General features: G+C 62.9%; 2 protein-coding genes across 3 annotated transcripts in view; one reads left to right on the plus strand and one right to left on the minus strand.

Annotated features, from left to right (window-relative positions):
- Positions 1-8,650, plus strand: part of HADHA (hydroxyacyl-CoA dehydrogenase trifunctional multienzyme complex subunit alpha) — a 31,389-nt gene extending 22,739 nt beyond the window's left edge. The window contains exons 14-20 of the mRNA XM_064709994.1: positions 1,291-1,377; positions 2,755-2,895; positions 3,955-4,023; positions 4,213-4,408; positions 5,143-5,257; positions 6,023-6,168; positions 8,128-8,650. Coding sequence (XP_064566064.1) covers positions 1,291-1,377; positions 2,755-2,895; positions 3,955-4,023; positions 4,213-4,408; positions 5,143-5,257; positions 6,023-6,168; positions 8,128-8,273 — 900 coding nt within the window. The 3' untranslated portion in view covers positions 8,274-8,650. The remainder of the gene's footprint in view (positions 1-1,290; positions 1,378-2,754; positions 2,896-3,954; positions 4,024-4,212; positions 4,409-5,142; positions 5,258-6,022; positions 6,169-8,127) is intronic.
- A 624-nt stretch (positions 8,651-9,274) lies between these two features.
- GAREM2 (GRB2 associated regulator of MAPK1 subtype 2) lies at positions 9,275-17,515 on the minus strand. 2 transcript variants are annotated; one of them, XM_064709992.1, is made up of 6 exons: positions 17,323-17,515; positions 15,410-15,550; positions 13,265-13,395; positions 11,154-12,260; positions 10,480-10,643; positions 9,275-10,380 (listed from the first exon to the last, which is right to left on the minus strand). In XM_064709992.1, exons 1-6 carry the CDS (start codon positions 17,432-17,434, stop codon positions 9,525-9,527), a joined length of 2,511 nt encoding a protein of 836 aa, XP_064566062.1. In that variant the 5' UTR covers positions 17,435-17,515; the 3' UTR covers positions 9,275-9,524. The 2 variants fall into 2 exon arrangements, with proteins under 2 accessions (XP_064566062.1, XP_064566063.1); XM_064709993.1 differs by lacking the exon at positions 17,323-17,515 and adding an exon at positions 16,645-16,980.
- Positions 17,516-19,646: the final 2,131 nt, after the last annotated feature.

A 19,646-nucleotide genomic window follows, 5' to 3' on the forward strand; every position in this document is an offset into this window, starting at 1 on the left:
ATCCCAGGTGATCCCTGCTCACTCTGTGTGTCCCTTGTACTTTGTCCCCTCCAGGTGATCCCTGCTCACTGTCCCTTGTCCCCATCCCAGGTGATCCCTGCTCACTCTGTGTGTGTCCCTTGTCCTTTGTCCCCTCCAGGTGATCCCTGCTCACTGTGTGTGTCCCTTGTCCTCTCCAGGTGATCCCTACTCACTGTGTGTGTCCCTTGTCCTTTGTCCCCATCCCAGGTGATCCCTGCTCACTGTCCCTTGTCCCCTCCAGGTGATCTCTGCTCACTGTGTGTGTCCCTTGTCCCCTCCAGGTGATCCCTACTCACTCTGTGTGTCCCTTGTCCCCTCCAGGTGATCTCTGCTCACTGTCCCTTGTCCCATTCCCAGGTGATGTCTGCTCACTGTGTGTGTCCCTTGTCCCCTCCAGGTGATCCCTGCTCACTGTGTGTGTCCCTTGTCCCCTCCAGGTGATCCCTGCTCACTCTGTGTGTCCCTTGTCCCCTCCAGGTGATCCCTGCTCACTCTGTGTGTCCCTTGTACTTTGTCCCCTCCAGGTGATCCCTGCTCACTGTCCCTTGTCCCCTCCAGGTGATCCCTGCTCACTCTGTGTGTCCCTTGTCCCCTCCAGGTGATCCCTGCTCACTGTGTGTGTCCCTTGTCCTTTGTCCCCTCCAGGTGATCCCTGCTCACTGTGTGTGTCCCTTGTCCCCTCCAGGTGATCCCTGCTCACTCTGTGTGTCCCTTGTCCCCTCCAGGTGATCCCTGCTCACTGTCCCTTGTCCCCTCCAGGTGATCCGTACTCACTGTGTGTGTCCCTTGTCCTTTGTCCCCTCCAGGTGATCCCTGTTCACTGTGTGTCCCTTGTCCCCTCCAGGTGATCCCTGCTCACTGTCCCTTGTCCCCTCCAGGTGATCCCTGCTCACTCTGTGTGTGTCCCTTGTCCCCTCCAGGTGATCCCTGCTCACTGTGTGTGTCCCTTGTCCCCTCCAGGTGATCCCTGCTCACTCTGTGTGTCCCTTGTCCCCTCCAGGTGATCCCTGCTCACTGTGTGTGTCCCTTGTCCCCTCCAGGTGATCCCTGCTCACTGTGTGTGTCCCTTGTCCTTTGTCCCCTCCAGGTGATCCCTGCTCACTCTGTGTGTCCCTTGTCCCCTCCAGGTGATCCCTACTCACTGTCCCTTGTCCCCTCCAGGTGATCTCTGCTCACTGTCCCTTGTCCCCTCCAGGTGATCCCTGCTCACTGTCCTTTGTCCCCTCCAGGTGATCCCTGCTCACTCTGTGTGTCCCTTGTCCCCTCCAGGTGATCCCTACTCACTGTATCTTCGCCAGTAACACCTCTGCCCTCCCCATCAGCCAGATTGCTGCTGCCAGCAAGAGGCCTGATAAGGTGAGTCCCCAAGGCCACGTGCCCTGCACAGAGCTGTCCTCAGTGAGGTGGCTTTGCTTTGGAGACCTTCTGCTCCCTCCTCAGGACATGGCACAGCTCATCCTCTGCTCCCAGGGCCAGCTTTGAGCAAAGAGCTTGGGGGCAGGTGAGGAGGAGAAGGTGGATTCACCCCAAGGGTGATGTTGGTGGGGCAGGGCAGCACACATCAGAAAGTGTTGGGGGCAGAGAAGCTGTGGAAGGTTGGAGCCAGGTGGGGTTTGGGTTCTGCTCCCAGGGAGCAGGGACAGGATGAGAAGAAATGGCCTCAAGCTGTTCCAGGGCAGGTTCAGCTTGGATATCAGGAGGAATTTCTTTCTGTAAAGAGTAGTCAGGCATTGGAACAGGCTGCTCAGGGAGGTTTGGAGTGCCCATCCCTGCAGGTGTCCAGGGAATTCCTGGATGTGGCACTCAGTGCTCTGGGCTGGTGACAAGGTGGGCATTGGGCACAGCTGGGACTCAGTGACCTTGCAGGGCTTTTGCAGCCTCAGTCCATCTGAGCAGGAGCACTGATCCTACTGCCCTGCCAGGGGTACCTGTGGTGCCTGTGAGGGTGAGGTGACCTGCTGGAGGTTCCTGTCACCCTGCTGAGCCTCTTCCTCATTTGCTGTGGGACTTCTGTTGCATCCAAATTGCCAACTGAGCCTCATTTGTTCATCCTTACAAATTACATCCTCTTGCTGTTTAAATTGCCTGTACAATGACTCTTAGGGGGAAACTCATAGGAAGTCAGTTAACTAATTAGCACATTTTCTTTAATTAGTTTTGCAGCCTGCAACTCAGCAAGGTGCCTGTGACTTACCCAGGGCTTGGTGCCAAGTGTGGCTGCCAGGAGGCATGAAGGTGACACGCTGATGGCATGGTCACACTCACACAGGGAGGCACACTGAGATAATCTGCACTTAAACGCTGTTCCCGGGGGAAGGCTGCACTTCCCTCTCTAATGAGTTCCTGGATAGAAGCCTTTTCATCCTTAAATTCATTTCCTCACCACAGACATTCACAGGCAGCTTGCAAGGACTCCCTGAGCCCAGCAGACTGGGTGGGGCTGCACTGCCAGCTCTGGTGTCCCTCCAGGTCACACCATGCCCCTCATTTCCCAGGCAGATTTGACTGAAGTGGTCCTGTAAAAATTGTACCTTTATCCTCAAAGGCAGGAGCTCCTGGGCATGTGCTGTGTCCTTGGTTTTCTCTCCTTGGAAAACCAAGGAGAGAAGGGAATTGAAGAACTGTCATAAAGGGGTACAGAGTGTGCTCAGGGCCTTCCCTCTGCACTCAGCTCACCCAGCTGATTGCTCTGGGAGCCAGAATCCCTCTGAACCCAGCTCCTCTCTCTGCCAGGTGATTGGGATGCACTACTTCTCCCCTGTTGACAAGATGCAGCTGCTGGAAATCATCACCACAGAGAAAACCTCCCAGGACACAGCTGCTTGTGCTGTTGATGTTGGCCTCAAACAGGGCAAAGTGGTCATCGTGGTGAAGGTGAGGGGACCCTGCTGGGGCTGGGTAATAAATAAAAGGGTTTGTGCACTGAGGGGAGGGTGAAACATGTCTGTGGACACATTGCCTGCTCCTCTGAGAAGTGAAAAGGCAAGTCAGAAAGGGGCAAGTGCCCAGGTGATCCTCACATGTCCTTCAGGGCAGGCATGGAAAGGCAGCAGGCACACGTGCAGGGCCAGCACGAGGAGCTGGCACTGCTGTCCCACACAGCTTCCAGGGCATCCCAGACAGCACAGGGCTGTCACCACCTCAGCTCCCTGGCAGGCTGCAAGGACAGAGGGTCAGTGAGCAGCAACTCCTCTGCCTGGCTTAAATCTTGGGGGAGAGGGGCAGGAATACATGGAAAAGTGGATTTAGATTGGATATTAGGGAGAAATTCTTCCCTGTGAGGCTGGGGAGGCCCTGGCACGGGTTGCCCAGAGGAGCTGTGGCTGCCCCATTCCTGGAATTGTCCATTGGACAGGGCTTGGAGCAACCTGGGACAGAGGAAAGTGTCCCTGTCTTTTTCCTGATTTCTGAGGTTGCCAGAATGCTGAGCATGTCTTTCCTGTAGTGCTGGGGAAACTGGCTTGTCAGAAAGTGCTCTGGGCATCTCCAAACACCAGTGGGGCCACAGAGCTGCTTCCCTGAGCCTCATCCCCACTCAGCTGCCTCCCTGCAGGGCAGTTTGCAGCTCATCTGCTGCTTCCTCACTTTGTGGGACCAGCAGAGGTGGAACAACTGGTTTATGCTGGTTTCCCTTGTGCTGAGCACCCTTTTCCTCACCAGCCTGTTGGGTTTGGTGCAGCAGCAGCCTGCTCTGCACCTGCAGGCACTAATTCAAATAAAAACACTGGGATGGGAACTTGCAGGGAGTAAGTTCATGGAAGCCTGCAAATACTGCTGAGCTCTACAGGGAAAAAAAAACCCCAAACCTATTCTAGCAGTCAGTACCATAGTGTAGGAGATGGGGTTTGGGGGGTCTGAAGTGCAGCCTGGGCTGTGAGCCACAGTTGTGGTGCTGCCAAGATCTCACCTGCCTCCCTGCACTGCTTTTCCCAGGATGGGCCTGGATTCTACACCACCAGGTGCCTGGGGCCAATGCTGTCCGAGGTGGTCCGAGTTCTCCAGGTGAGCGTTCCCCAAATAATCATGGAAAGGGCAGGGGTGGGCTCAGCCTGGGTGTGGGCAGGAGAGGATGTGTGTCACCAGCCCTGGGTTTGTGGCTGTCCCCAGCCTGCTCTTGGCCCCTGTTTGCAGGGCTGGGCTCTCTGCCCCACCTCACCCCGAGATCTCACGGTTTCATCTCCTCTCCTGCAGGAGGGCATTGACCCGAAGAAAGTGGATGCCATCTCCACGGCCTTCGGCTTCCCGGTGGGAGCGGCCACGCTGATTGACGAGGTGGGCGTGGACGTGGCCACCCACGTGGCCGAGGACCTGGGCAAGGCCTTTGGGCAGCGCTTCGGAGGGGGCAGCATCGACCTCTTCAAGCTCATGGTGCAGAAAGGCTTCTTAGGTGAGCTGCTGAGGTGTTCTCAGCTAAAGGGCGTCCCCTCTGCTCCGGGGAAGGCAACAGCAGGGGGAGAACAGCTCTGGGAATGGGGCAGGAATCCCTCCCACAGAGGCAGTGCTGCTGTTGGTCCTGTGGAACCAGAGAAAGGGCCTGGCACAGCAGCAGCTTCTTGCCAAGGTCCCTTCCCTGTGCCCCTGCTGAGGCAGCAGATCTGTGCTCTGTGATGGTGTTCACAGGGGGTTTTGGTTGAGGGAAGAGATGAGGATCTGACTCCATGTTTCAGAAGGCTGATTTATTATTTTATTATATATATTACATTAAAACTGTACTAAAAGAATAGAAGAAAGGATTTCCTCAGAAGGCTGGCTAAGAATAGAATAAGAAGGAATAACAAATGCTCTGTCTCAGACTTTCTGTCCAAGCCACCTGACTGTGATTGGCCATTAATTACAAACATCCAACATGGGACCCAACATCCAATCCCAGATGCACCTGTTGCATTCCACAGCAGCAGATAATCATTGTTCACATTTTGTTCCTGAGGCCTCTCAGCTTCTCAGGAGGAAAAATCCTAAGGAAAGGATTTTTCATAAAAGATGTCTGTGACAGTGCTCTGAGTGCAGAGTGCTGGGAGGATCTGTCCAGGAGCAGGAACAGCAGGCACAAAACAAGGTCCAAGGTGTGAGAAGGAAACAGGACACGTGCAGGAGCTGACTTGGCTGCTGTGATCCCTGCAGGTCGCAAGGCAGGGAAAGGCTTCTACGTGTACCAGGAGGGAGTGAAGAACAGGAGTCTCAATTCTGGCATGGATGAGATCTTGGAAAAGTTCAGGGTGCCAGCAAATCCTGATGTGTGAGTACCTGTGTGTGAGGGAGGGCTGGGGCTCCTGCTCTGCCCAGCTCCCTGTGCTCTGAGCAGCAGCACGAGGGGCACCAGGTGGCATTGAGGGATATGGAGCCAGGCTGGGAGAGCTGGGGGTGCTCACCTGGATGGGAGAAGGATCCAGAGAGAGCTCAGAGCCCCTGGCAGGGCCTGAAGGGGCTCCAGGAGAGCTGCAGAGGGACTGGGGACAGGGATGGAGGGACAGGAGCCAGGGAATGGCTCCCACTGCCAGAGGGCAGGGCTGGATGGGATATTGGGAATTGGGAATTGTTCCCTGTGAGGGTGGGCAGGCCCTGGCACAGGGTGGGCAGAGCAGCTGTGGCTGCCCCTGAATCCCCTGGGGCTTGAAGCAACCTGGGATAATGGAAGGTGTTCCTGCCATGGCAGGGGTGGCACTGGATGGGCTTTGAGGTCCCTTCCACCCAAACCATTCTGTGATTCCATGACATGGCTGAACACAGAGGCTGATCAAGCCCTTACTTTTATTCCAAATCCATCTGGCCACAATCCTGGGTTCCATGCTCCAGGAAACCCTGCACTAGAGGAGCCCCAGTGGTCCCTTCCAATCTCAGCCATTCCCTGGTTCTTAGTGCCTGCTTCAGGACACTCCCAGGGCTTAGCCCTGATCCTCACATGGACTGGGACATCCCAGGGAGGCCATTCCCACCCCTGGCCTGGCTCTGTGTCCCCTCTGTGTGCTGTCCCTGCCCAGCTCTCACGGCCTCTGTCCCACAGCTGCTCCGACGAGGACATCCAGATGCGCCTGGTGACACGGTTTGTCAACGAGGCCGCCATGTGCCTGCAGGAGGGCATCCTCAGCAACCCCGTGGAGGGGGACATCGGGGCTGTGTTCGGCCTGGGCTTCCCCCCCTGCCTGGGAGGTGAGTGCTCTGGGCTGAGCTTTGGGCTCCAGAGCTCCCCATGGGCTGCAGCCTCGTGGCAAGGCCAGCTTTGAGCTGCAGCTTGAGGAAATGGCCTCAAGCTGCATCACAGAGGGTGTAGGTTGGATACTGGGAGTAATTCCAGGCTGTCCAGCCCTGGCACAGCTGTAAACTCTCCATTTAAAAAGGGATTTAAAAGCTCTGGGCACTTGGGGACATGGGGCAGTGGTAGTCTTGGCACTGCTGAGGAATGTTTGGACTCAGTAGTCCCAAAGGGCTTTTCCACCCTAAATAAGTCCATGATTCTGATGCTGTCTCTTGACACTGCTGCTGAAGTTCACCAAGGGCTCTTGGACCTGAGGTGGTGCTTCTGCCACGTGCCTGGTGCTTTCCCTCCTTGAGCCATGTTCAGAACTGAGGGAGCAGCCCCAAGGGACTGCTTACAAAGGCCTGAGGGACAGGACAATGGGGAATGGCTTCCCGTGGTTGGACAGGATATTGGGAAGGGATTCTTCCCTGGCAGGGTGGGCAGGCCCTGGCACAGGGTGCCCAGAGCAGCTGTGGCTGCCCCTGGATCCCTGGCAGTGCCCAAGGCCAGGCTGGACACTGGGGCTTGGAGTAGCCTGGGACGGTGGGAGGGGGTGAGACTTGGCAGGGTGGGAATGGATGGGATTTGAGATGCCTTCCCACCAAAACCATCCATGATTCCGTGATTATCCATGTCCCAGCCTGTCCCCAGCCCTCCCCAGCTCAGGTGAGCAGGGAGCAGAGTCCCTGATGAGACACTGGGGGGTCTCTTGTGGAGAAGGATGAATGGGACAAAGCCGTTGCTTCTGGGTGCTGGGACTCTTCCGGGCACCTTGGTGCTTCCTCTTCCCTGTCCCTGCTGTGTCCCTGTCCCTGCTGTATCTGTGTTCCTGCCATGCCCCTGTCCCAGCCATGTCCCTGTCCCAGCCATGTCCCTGTCCCAGCCATGTCCCTGTCACAGCTGTGTCCCTGTCCCAGATGTGTCCCTGTCCCAGCCGTGTGTCCCACCGTGTCCCCATCGCAGCATGTCCCTGTCCCATGTTGTGTCCTGTCACAGCTCTGTCTCCGTCCCCGCCGTGTCCCATCACTGCTGTGTCCCATCCCATCCAGATGTGTCCTGTCCCACGTGTCCCTGTCCAGCCATGTGTCCCGTTGCAGCCATGTCCTGTCCAGCTCTGTCCCTGTCTCTGCTCTGTCCTCGTCCCGCCATGTCCTGTCCCTGCCATGTCCCCGTCCCAGCCATGTCCCTGTCCCAGCCATGTCCCGTCCCAGCCGTGTCCCCGCCATGCCCTGTCCCCATGTCCCTGTCCCAGCCATGTCCCCACCATGTCCCCATCCCAGCCGTGTCCCTGTCCCCACCATGTCCCTGTCCCTGCCGTGTCCCCATCACAGCCTTGTCCTCGTCCCAGATGTGTTCCTGGCCCAGCCATGTCCCTGTCCCAGCTCTGTCCCTGCCATGTCCCTGTCACATCCGTGTCCTGTCCGCATGTCCCCATCCAGCCTGTGTCCCTGTCCCAGCCATGTCCCTGTCACAGCTCGTGCCCCATGTCCCTGTCCAGCCTGTCCCGTCCAGCCTGTCCCTGTCACATCCATGTCCCTGTCCAGCCATGCCCGTCCCAGTCTGTCCCCCCTGTCCCATCACAGCCATGTCCCTGTCACAGCTCTGTCCCTGCCATGTCCCTGTCCCAGCCATGTCCCTGTCACAGCCGTGTCCCATCCCAGCCCTGTGTCCCTGTCCCAGCCATGTCCCTGTCACAGCTCTGTCCCCGCCATGTCCCTGTCACAGCCGTGTCCCCGTCCCAGCCCTGTATCCCTGTCCCAGCCATGTCCCTGTCCCAGCCATGTCCCTGTCCCAGCCCTGTCCCATCCATGTCCCTGTCCCAGCTCTGTCCCCACCATGTCCCCATCACATCCATGTCCCTGTCCCCGCAGGTCCCTTCAGGTTCGCCGACTCGTACGGCGCCCGGCAGCTCGTGGACAAACTGCGCAAGTACGAGGCCGTGTACGGCAGCCAGTTCACACCGTGCCAGCTCCTGCTGGACCACGCCAACAGCCCCAGCAGGAAGTTCCACCAGTGAGGTGGCCTGGTGACACCCCGACAGCTCCTCCAGCCGGGCCCCAGCTCCCCTCTACACCCCATTCTCCATAGGTTAATCTCCAAAGCTCCCGGGGCAGGAAGGGAAGAAAGGAAGGAAGGAAAAAAAGAAGAAAGGAGGGAGGGGGGCAGGAGGTTGCCTCATGGCTTGTAGTCATTTCAAGTGCCTTACCAGCCACTGTGTGTTGGGTACGTCCGTCCCATGCCAGCCTGGGCCTGGGGGCTCCGTGCTGGGGGAGGGAATTCCTGCTGCCTTTGCCTCCAGAGCTCCCAGCCTGGCCAGTAGCATCCAGCTTGTGGCTGGAGCCGAGGCCTTGCCTTTCCATCAACAGCCACCAAAATAAAGCCCCATCTCCTGGGTTTGGACTCCTGCTTCTCCTTCCATCTCCCTGAGGGAACAGCTTGAGTGGGGATTGACTGGTTCAGGCCCTGGGTCCTGTCCATGGTGTGGGTCCATGGAGGGGCAGCATGGACAGTGTGGGACAAAGCAGTGTCACCTCTGCCATCGCTCAGGGGCTGTGAGGAGCCTCCAGCTCTCTCTGCCTCGGGGTGATCCTGGCAGGTGATCCTGGCAGATGGACCTGCCTGTAATTGCAGATCGAGCAGCCAAAGGCCAGAGGGCCCCCCCGTGGGGAGAGATCAAGTTAAACTAAAAGGCTTTAAATCTCTGGGCACCTGTCACTGGCCTGGCCCCCCCTCCCTGGCTTCCTTTCCAGCTTCCTGCCATTTTCCTGCTCCCTGGCAGGCCTTGGGCCATGGCTGAACCCTGCTGCTTTTCATGTCACCTCTCCGTGTCTTTCAAAGCTCCCAGACCAGAATTGGGCCAAGACATCATCTCATCTGCGTCTGCTGAGTGCTGGGGGAGGCACGGGGCTGGTAATCCCTCCCCAAGGGATGGGAAGGGTCTGCAAGGAGGGGAGACCCCTCAGAGCATCCATCCTCCCCCCTTCCCCTCCTCCCCAAGCAAGGGCCTTCTCCGGGGGCTCATTACTCTCCCGTACATTTATTATGCTAATCCACAAGGATTAAGTTAAACCAGTCGACGTAAAATCCAGTGTTTTCCAGCCCTTTGGGGCCAAAATTACTGTCCAGTGTTAAAAGGGGAGTTGGGGAGGGCTGGGCAGTGGGAGAGAGGAGAACCTGCAGCATCAGAGAGGGACGGGAGCGGGGCCACCCAGAGCCGTGCTCCAGGTGACTTGGGGACCTCCCCGTGCAGGGGGTCCCCGGCGTGGCACTAGATCTTGGGGCGCCAGCCCTTGATGAACTGCATGATCTTCTTCACCTGGAGCTTGGTGAGGCGGAAATCGTCGGCCAGGATCTCCTCGCTGAGCTGCACGAAGATGCTGCCGTCGATCCTCTCGCGGGCGAAGAAGCTCACGACGTCCTCGGAGAGGCCGATGAAGCGCAGGCACTTGGACACCTCCTCCAGCGACAGCGCCGACAGGTCGGCGGGGGGCAGCCAGGCCGGGCCGTCCCCGCTGGGCCGGGGGGCGGCGGGCGGCGCTGCCCCATCGCCCCTCGCTGCCGGCGGCACCTCGATGACCCCCTGGGCCAGGTACAGGCGGGTGACGCCCTCGGCCCCGCGCAGGACGGCGGGGGACAGCGGGGCCGCCCCCCGGATGACGATGCCGTCCCCGTCCAAGCCCTTGGGGGGCCGAGGGGGAGCCGCTGGTTCCTCGGTGGGGGCGAAGGGCTCCGGCGAGGAGGAGGAGGAAGGAGCGGCCGGGGCCGAAGGCGCCGCTTTGGACCACTCGGGACTCTCCGGCCACTCTGCCGGGCCGGCGAAGGGGTTGAGCGCCCCGAAGGGGGCAAAGCGCTTTTGGGGGTGCGGGGGTTTGAGGCGGGGGCAGCTGCGGAAGGGCTTCAGGGGGGGCTCGGTGCCCAGCAGCGGCGTGGAGCAGCCACTGCCCGCCCCGGCGCCCGGCTCGGGGAACGCCCAGGGCTCGGAGCAGGAGCTGGGCGCGGGCTGGGCCGGGGGCAGCGGCCGCCCGGGGGGCTCGGCAGCCTTGCAGTCGGCCCAGGTGCAGGGGTAGCAGTACAGCGAGTAGGCGTCCGGAGAGGGCGAGGCGCTGCCGCTGCGCGGGGCCGACCTGCGGGGGCGAGGGCAGTGTCACCATCACCCCGGTGTCCCCATCCCTGCGATTCAGGTACCCCCACCCACCCTCCCCGGTGTCCCCGGAGCCACTCACCCGTCGTGGAGCCCCGAGGAGTAGTAGGAGAGGCTGGGGCTGGGCGAGGGCACGGGTGCCAGCTTCGGGCAGCGCAGGGGGGCCGGGGGGCTGCAGGGGGCCGGGGGGCGGCTGCCCCGGGGCGGCACCGGGGGCGCGTTCAGCAGCCGGCACTCCTCCTTCACCTGGAACGGGGCAGCGCCGTCAGGGCCCGGGGGGAGCCGGGGATCCCCGCGGCTGGAGGGGGTGATGGGGGTCGGGGACAGCCGGTCCTGCCCGCCCACAACGCGCTGGGTGCGAGTGGGGAGACTTGGGGCCCTCCCAGCCCGTGGTGCGAGGAGATCAAAATATTGGGGTACCCCGTGGTGAAGGGGAGCCTGAAATTTTGTGTAGGGAAGGCCAGAGGGTCGGGTACCCCACAGTTCCGGGCAGCCCAAGAGCTTGAGGTACCCGATGGTGCAGAGAGCCCTGGGATCATTCCGGGGCTCATGAGGAATGAGGATCGGTGATGGGCAGCCCTGGGGAAGCGAGGTCTGCAGGTTTGGGTGACCAAGCAGAGTTGGGGAGGGACCCCAGGGTCAGAGGACAGGGAAGGGGTCGGGCTGCCCTGCCGTGGCTCCGGCCTTGCCACGGAGAGGCTGACAGGGTCCCGGCCATGCCATTCCCCATCCCTGGGCGCAGGAGCGGGCTCTTACCGCCTCCGATTTGGGGGGCACCGGGGGCGGCGTGTCCCCGCGGGGCTCGTCCCCGGGCCGGCGCGGGGAGCCCAGCGGGGTGACAGCCGCGAAGGACACGAGGTCGGGCCGGCCGCCGCTGCTGCCCAGCTCGCAGCAGCCCTCCGGGCTGGCATTGCTCCACAGCTCCTCGTAGGGAATCTCCAGCGGCTCCTGAGTCCTGAACTCGGGCTCGGCCCAGTCGGGCGTCATGTACTCCCGCTCGGGCTCGGGGAAGTCGGGCAGCGGCGGGCGCGGGGTGCCCGGGCCGAGGCCCCGCGGTGCCTGGCAGCGGCCGGGGGGCTCCCGGGGACCCCCGGAGCCGCAGGCACAGAGCGAGAGGCGCTGCAGGGGCTGGCTGAGCTCCTCGCGGCCGCAGGCGGGCAGGCAGAGCCGCAGGCGCCGCGGGCTCGCACATTCCTCCAGCAAGTCCGGCTTGGCCTCCCGCACGGCCCGCGAGTACTCGTCGGGGTTGAAGCGGTCGTGGCAATACGCGGCGCTGTCCCGCAGCAGCTTCTCCAGCTGCGGGTCCCCGGCCAGCAGCCCCTCGGGCAGCTGGAAGCGCGGCATGTCGGTCAGCAGCAGGAAATGGAAAGGCACCAGCTCCTCCCGGCGCAGGATGCAGCACAGCACCACCGTCTTGGAGATGATGCTGACCAGCTTGTAGCAGTGGCCCTCTCGGATGGCGTGCAGGTCGTAGGGGTTGCGGGCGGGCCGGCTGGGCACGGCCACGTTGACGGGCAGCCGCACCTTCTCGATGATGCTGCGGATGGTGTGCTCGCCCTCCTGCAGGCGCAGCTCCAGCGGGCTGCGGGTGCTGAAGCGGCCCTTGCACTGGAAGGGCAGGCTCAGGCTCTCGTTGGTGCGGTGGTTCATGCAGATCAGGCACGGCATCTTGCCCTTCACCTGCCGCGCCCCCGCCGCCGGCGCCGCCTTGCCCAGCTTGCGCAGGAGGGTGTTGAAACGCGACTTCTCCTTCACCGTCTTGGCGCACAGGATCTCCGCTTGCCCCATCAGCGTCAGCTCGTCCCCCGCGTTCAGCGTGAAGTTGTAAACCTCGCTGTCCTCGCTGAACTCCCCCGACACCACCTGCCCGCGACAGCCCCAAGGTGGCACCCGCTGCCCTGCCCTGCGCCCCCGACACCCCAACAGTGCCCCTCATGTCCCACCAGCATCTCCTGATCTCCCACCACCATCCCTGACATCCCAGCACCATTCCTGACATTCCACCACCACCCCCTGACATCATCCCACCATTATTCCTTATTCCACCACCATCCCAGACATCCCACCATCACCTCCAATGTCCTGCCACCATCCCTGATGTCCCACCACCATCCCTGAAACTCCACCACCATCCCTTGACATCATCCCACCATTATTCCTTATTCCACCACCATCCCTGATGTTCCACCACCATCCCAGACATCCCACCATCATCTCCAATGTCCTGCCACCATCCCTGGTGTCCCACCACCATCCCAGACATCCCACCATCATCTCCAATGTCCTGCCACCATCCCTGATGTCCCACCACCATCCCTGAAGTTCCACCATCATCCTGACATCTTCTTGCCATTACTCCTGTTCTCCACCACCATCTTGAAGTCCCACCACTATCCCTGAAACTCCACCACCATCCCCTGACATCATCCCACCATTATTCCTGATGCCCCACCACTATCTCCTGATGTCCCACCACCATCCCTGACATCCCACCACCATCCCCTGATGTCCCGTCAGCATCCCTGACATGCCACCACCATTATCCCCAATGCTCCACCACCATCTTGAAGTCCCACCACCATCCCTGACATCCCATCACCATCCCTGATGTCCCACCACCATCCCTGATGTCCCACCACCATCCCTGACATCCCACCACTATCCCCTGATGTCCCACCACCATCCCTGACATCCCACCACCATCCCCTGATGTCCCACCACCATCCCTGACATCCCACCACCATCCCCTGATGTCCCAGCACCATTCCTGACATCCCACCACCATCCCAACATCATCCCACCATTATTCTTGGTGCTCCACCACCCCTCCCCGCTGGCCCAGCCCCGTGCCCTGCTGTCCCCAGGACCTTCACGCTGAAGGTGATGGCCTCCATGACGAAGATGCGGTCTGGGAAGATGCTGGCCACCTCCTCCACGCTGTTGAAATACTGCACGGGCTCGCGGAGGTCCCGGTCCTGGTCCAGCAGCTTGAACTTCCCTGCGGGGACTCCCGAGGTGAGAGGGGGCCCGAATTCTCACAGGGACCTGCTGTCACCCCCCAGGGGCCTTTCACAGGGGACAGCCACCCCTGGGGCAGCCTGGGGTCCCCAACTCATCACAGGGACCTGCTGTCACCCCCCTGGGGCCTTTCACAGGGGACAGCCACCCCTGGGGCATCCTGGGGTCCCCACCCCATCTTTGGGGACACTCCCGTGGGCTTTGCCAGTGTCCCAGTGCTGCGAGGGGACCCCAGAGCAGCCCCTGGGGGGTTTCTGGTGGGACAAGGCACGGGGTACATGGGATGCACCCCCGGAGCTGCAGGGACCCCCAAATGCGTTCCTGGGAGTGCCCAGAGCGGCTCAAATTGCCAGGGGTGCCCATTGCCCCCCAAAATCCCATCCCAGCCATGCCAGGGCACAGTGACCCCATGGCTTGGGTGGGTGGGACACCGGGAAGGGAACCGGGAACAGGGAAAGGCAGGAACGGGAGCGGGAAAGGCAAGAATGGGAGGGGGAAAGGACGAACGGGAGAGGGGAAAGACAGGAATGGGAATAGGAAAGGGCAGGAACAGGAGTGGGGAAAGGCAAGAACGGAAGCGGGGAAGGCAGAAACGGGAACAGGGAAAGGAGAAACGGGGAAAGGCAGGAATAGGAATGGGGAGAGACAGGAACGAGAGAGGGAATTGGCAGGAACGGGAGAGGGAATTGGCAGGAACGGAAGGTAAGAACGGGTGGGAAAGGCAGGAACGGGGAAAGGTCAGGAACGGGAGCGGGGAAAGGAGGAACGGGGAAAGGCAGGAATAGGAATGGGGAGACGCAGGAATGGGAATGATGAAGGGCAGGAACGGGAGAGGGAAAAGGCAAGAACGGGGAATGGGGAGAGCAGGAATGGGGAATGGGCTGGAACGGGGAAAGGCAGGAACGGGAATGGGGAAAGGCAGGAATAGGAATGGGAAGAGACAGGAACGAGAGAGGGAATTGGCAGGAACGGGAGCAGGGAGAGGCAGGAATGGGAGCGGGGAAGGTCAGGAACGGGGAAAGGTCAGGAACGGGAGCGGGGCAGCTGCAGCCCCAGCGCCGCCGCCTCCACCGGCTCCGGCTGCCGGGCACGGACCTGACGGGAATTTTAATTCCCGCCCGCCCGGCCGGCGGAGCTGGGACACCAGAGCTCCTCGCCTGGCTCGGGGGCACCCGAGGCTGGAGCCGGCTCAGCCCCACATCCCGGGGCAGCGCGGGCACGGCCGACCCCCGATCGCTGTTAACACACTGCCCAGCCCCCTGCAGCCCCCGCGGGACGCGTGATTAACCCCTCCCCCGCTCCATTTCCCATTATTTATTTATTAGCAGGACTCATTACCGCCGTGGAGCACTTAGAGGGGTCATTAAGGCTCTGGCGGCTGCCGGCAGAGGCAGCTCAGCACCTTCGTCTGCACTGCCGGCCCCAATCCGGCCCCATCCTCATCCTCATCCCAGCTCAACTCCTTCCCAGTCCATCCTCATCCCTCTCCCTGTCCCCATCCTCATCCTCATCCCAGCCAAGCTTATCCCTGCCACTTTTCCCCATCCCATTCTCATCTCTCTCCCATTCCCAGCTCTATCCCATCCTACCCTGTCCTCATCCCCGTGCTTGTCTGCATCTCATTGCTGTCCTTGTCTGCATCCCATGGATCCCATCCCAACCCATGGATCCCATCGCATCCCATGGATCCCATCCCGTCCCATCCCATCCCATGGATCCCATCCCATCCCATGGATCCCATCCCATCCCAAGGATCCCATCCCATCCCATCCCAAGGATCCCATCCCATCCCAATCCCAATCCCAATCCCTGCCAGCCCCTCTGCAGCTCTGCCAGGGGTGGGGCAGCCCCCAAACCAGAGCATCTCCTACCCCAGACTGGACCTTACTGGAGCAGCCCCAGCGGGCCGGGGATGGGAGGGGGGGCAGGTCCCGGCTCTGCTGGCCCAGGGCCACCATTCCCGCTGCCACCATTGTCCCCAGCCCCCCCCACACCTGGGTACTGGAGCGGGATGTCGATTTTGGGCCCGATGACGTAGTGTCCCTCCTCCAGGCTGTGCGCGGTCACCGTGGTCCACTGCCGGCACGAGTGGACCAGCAGCACGTCCTGCGCTGTCACCCCCTCCACGCGCTCACCTGCGGGGGACAGGGCTGTCACCGCCGCCACCCCCCGCCCCGCCCCCCGCGCCGCTGGACGGACGGACGGACGGACGGAGCGAGGGATGAGCAGGTGCCGCTGCCAAGAGGCGCCAGTTGCCCAGGAAACCATTTCTTTGTCCCCCCTGAAAAGCTGCAGCCGCCGCAAACAAGAAGTTTATTGAGCCGGGGCCGGCGCGGGCCCCCCCCCGGAGCCCTCCAGAACCGAGGCACCCCAACCGACAGCCCCCCGGCACCCCAATACCCCCCAGGCACCCCACAGCCCCCCGGCACCCCGACAGCCCCCCGGCACCCCGACAGCCCCCAGGGCCCCCAACGCCCCCCAGCCACCCCGACAGCCCCCCGGCACCCCCTGCAGATGGGCCCTGATCTGGGGGGGACACGGCCAGGCTGGGGGTACCCTGCACCCCCTGCTCCCCACAGCCCCACATCCCCTGCTCCCCATAGCCCTGCTCCCTTTCCCTCATCACTCCAGCCCCACAGCCCTGCTCCCCACAGCTCCCCAGCCCCACAGCCCTGCTCTCCACACCCCCAAATCCCCTGCTCCCCACAGACCCAACACTCCCACAGCCCCACATCCCCTGCTCCCACCTGTCCCACCCCCACCTGCTCCCACACCCAATCCTGCCCCAACCCCACACCCCACGCCCCGCCTCTCCCTGCACCCCACATCTCCTGCTCCCCACAGCCCCACATACCTTGGTCCCCACATCCCCACACCCCCACAGCCCCAAGCCTCCTGCTCCCTCACCCCCACCACGCCCCTGCTCCCCACACCCCACACCCCCTGCTCCCCCCTCAGCCTGGGCTTGGGGGGTCCCAGCCAGGCCCCCCCAGCCAGGCAGTGTCCCAGGCAGGCGGGGAGGGGACACGGTGGCTCCCAGCCCCTGGCAGCACCTCCGGAGAGTCACGGGAATGGTGACAGTGGGGGAAGTCCTGGTCCATGGCTGGGGGGCCTGGGCCCCACAAATTCCCCCCTCGCATCCCTGAGGGCAGGGACCCCCCTGAGGGGCAGCCCCGGTCCCCCCACCCTGAAGGACCCGACCCGAGCCGGGACAGCAGCTCGGGCTCACCTGGCCCAACCTTCCTCCCTCCTCCTCCTCCTCCTCAGCACTCCAGGCTCTTTCCTTCTCCTGGTCCCTCCGCTCTTCCTCCTCCTCATCCCCTCAGCCTCTTCCATCCTTCCTCTCTCCCTCCACCTCCTCCTCCTCACTTCTCCAGTCACCACTCCTCCTCCTCACCTCTTCGTCTTTCCTACTTTCCTCTTCATCCCTCCACTCTCCATCCCTTCCTCCGAGCCTTCCTCGCTTCCTCCTCCTCACCCTCAAGCCTTCCTCACTTCCCCATCCCTCTACCCTCCACCGCTCCCTGCTCTTCATCGCTCCCCTCTCCCTCCCTCCTCTTCATCTCCCCAGACTTCCTCCCTTCCCTCTTCCCGGTCCCTTCGTCCTTCGTCTCTCCCTTTCCCTCATCACTCCAACCTCCCTCCCTCCTCGTCCTCACTCTCCGGCCTTCCTCCCTCCCTGCCCATCCCTCCGCCTTCCACCCCTCCCTCCTCCTCATCACTCCATCCTTTCTCCCTCCTCCTCCTCCTCCTCACTCCAGCCTCACTCTCCGTCCCTCCATCCTCCCTCCCTCCCTCCCCTGGTCCCTCCAGCCTTCCTCCCACCCTCCTCCTCCTCCTCCTCCCCATCACTCCAACCTCCCTCCTCCTTCTCGTCCCTCCAGACTTCATTCCCCGCCGGGCTCACCCTGCCCGAGGCAGACGAGGGTGGGCAGGCGGCACTGGCTGACGATGGCGTCGAGGGGCAGCGCCGCGGGGCTCCAGCGGAGCCGGGCCAGCCCCGCCGCCAGCTTCTCCATCGCATCGCGGCTCAGGCCGGGCCCGGGCCGGGCTCCATCGCCGCCGCCGCCGCCGGGCCGGGGCCGGGGCGGGGGGCGGGGGGCGGCGGGAGCGGGGCAGGAGGAGCCGCCCCCCGCCCGCCCCCGGCCCCTCCTGCCCGCCCGCCCCGGCAGGCGGAACCCCCCCGGCGGGGGCGGGGGAGGCGGCGGCGGGCGGGGACCCCCGTGCGGGGCAACCCCTCGGGAACGGGCACCCCCTCGGGATCGGGCATCTCCCCGGCACCGGGCATCCCCCCCAGGGCTGGGCATCCCCTCCGCACCCGGCACCTCCTAGGGATCGAGCACCCCCTCGGGATTGGGCATCTCCCCGGGACCGGGCACCCCCTCGGGACCGGGCATCCCTCCAGGACCGGGCACCTCCCCAGGGCCGGGCGCTCCTCGGGAACGGGCACCCCCACCGGACCGGGCATCCCCCTCCAAGGGCCTGGCACCCCCTCGGCTCCGGGCACCCCTTCGGGACTGGGCATCCCCTCGGGACCGGGCATCCCCCAAGGCCGGGCATCCCCCGGTGGGGCCGCTCCGGGGGTGTCCCGGGGCTTGGGGGTGGCTCCGCCCGCACCCTCGGGCTCCGGGGGCTCGGCTCGCTCTGACCGCCGAGGGAACGGGCGGGGGGCGCCGCAGGGACCCTCCCCCGTCCCGTCCCGTCCCGTCCCGTCCCGCTGCTGGAGGCGCGGAGCCGCCGGAGCTGCCCGGGATCCCGAGCGAGGCCTGCGGGGAGCACAAGGGACCGGTGGGGGACCGGGGGGACCCCGATTCCGCCCCACACCCCGATGTCTCCGCCGGGATCCCCGGCCCAGCGCTGCCGCACGGGCGCGGAGCACAAATGGCACCGGGAGAGGGGGTCGGGACATCACAGTCACTCGGCAGCGACATCAGCGTCACCCGGAGCGGGGACCCCGCACCCTGCGGGCTCCCGGCCACCCTGAGCGGGGGACACCGGGCCCGGAGGGTCCCCGCACCCTCGGTCAGCTCCGGTCCCGCTCTGCAGCGTCTGGTCCGGGATCCCCTTTGGCGGCTGCATCCCCACTGCGCTGGAGACCGGGCTGAGGAGGATGAGGGAGTGGAGGAAGCAGCAAGTGCCCGGCCCTGGGGATGTGTCACCGTGTGCTGTCCCCTGCCCCCGTCACTGTCCCCCGGGCCAAGAACAAGGGGAGGCTGCAGGACAGGGCGGAGCAGGGATGGGATGGGATGGGATGGGATGGGATGGGATGGGATGGGATGGGATGGGATGGGATGGGATGGGATGGGATGGGATGGGATGGGATGGGATGGGATGGGATGGGATGGGATGGAGCAGACGTGGAACAGTGAGAAAGGTAAAGCAGGAGCAGGGAAGGGATGGAGCAGGCATGGGGAAGGAACAGGGAAAACGATGGAGCAGCTGTAGGGAAGGAGCAGGGATGGGAAATGAACAGGGAAAGGGAGGGAGCAGCTGTAGGAAAGGAGAGGGGACAGGGAAGGGCACGTATGGAGCAGAGCCGGGATGGTGGAGCCGGGATGGTGGAGCCGGGATGGGGACAGAAAGAAGGACGCAGCAGCAGCAGCAGCAGCAGCAGCAGCAGCAGGAGGAGGATGGGGAAAGAGCCAAGCCTCACTGCCGGGCTGACACGGACAAACGGGACACCGGGAGCTGCTGATGTGCCCATGTGGGGAAGGTCCCTGCCAGGTCCCCCCTCCCCGAGGTCCCCTGGGAGTTCCCCCCCAAATCCCGCACCCATGGGTGGCTGTGGGGGCTCTCCCACGCCCCGAGCCCAGGGATGGGGAGGATTTGGGGTCTCTGAGCTGCTCCCACGGCCTCGCCCCTGCCAGGGGCTGCCGGGCACCGCGGCCATGACACACTCCCGGCTTTATTGCCAGCGGCGGCACAAAAACAGCAAAACAGCAAAACAGCCTCTGCCGGATACCGGCGCCATGGGAACGGGGACACCATGGCAGCGGGGACATTGTGGGAATAGGGACACTGTAGGAACAGGGACACCGTGGCAGTGGGAACAGGGACACTGTAGGAACAGGGACACCGTGGGAACAGACACTGTGGCATGGGGACGTTGTGGGAACAGGGACACCATGGCAGCAGGGACACCACAGCATTTGGGAAACCACGGCAGCAGGGACACTGCAGCATGGGGACATCATGGGAATAGGGACACCGCGGCAGTGGGGACACGATGGC

Source organism: Zonotrichia leucophrys, chromosome 3 (genome assembly GCF_028769735.1).
Source record: "Zonotrichia leucophrys gambelii isolate GWCS_2022_RI chromosome 3, RI_Zleu_2.0, whole genome shotgun sequence".
In the NCBI taxonomy this organism is placed as follows: domain Eukaryota; kingdom Metazoa; phylum Chordata; class Aves; order Passeriformes; family Passerellidae; genus Zonotrichia; species Zonotrichia leucophrys.

Bases quoted from the DNA above. Each gene is read 5' to 3' on its own strand.
- GAREM2 (XM_064709992.1), bottom strand. From the start codon at position 17,434: ATGGAGAAGCTGGCGGCGGGGCTGGCCCGGCTCCGCTGGAGCCCCGCG. The intron at 12,261-13,264 runs GTCCTGGGGACA...TGTCGCGGGCAG, and splicing joins CCATCACCTTCAGCGTGAAG to GTGGTGTCGGGGGAGTTCAG. The intron at 10,644-11,153 runs GTAAGAGCCCGC...GCCCCGTTCCAG, and splicing joins TGCCCCCCAAATCGGAGGCG to GTGAAGGAGGAGTGCCGGCT.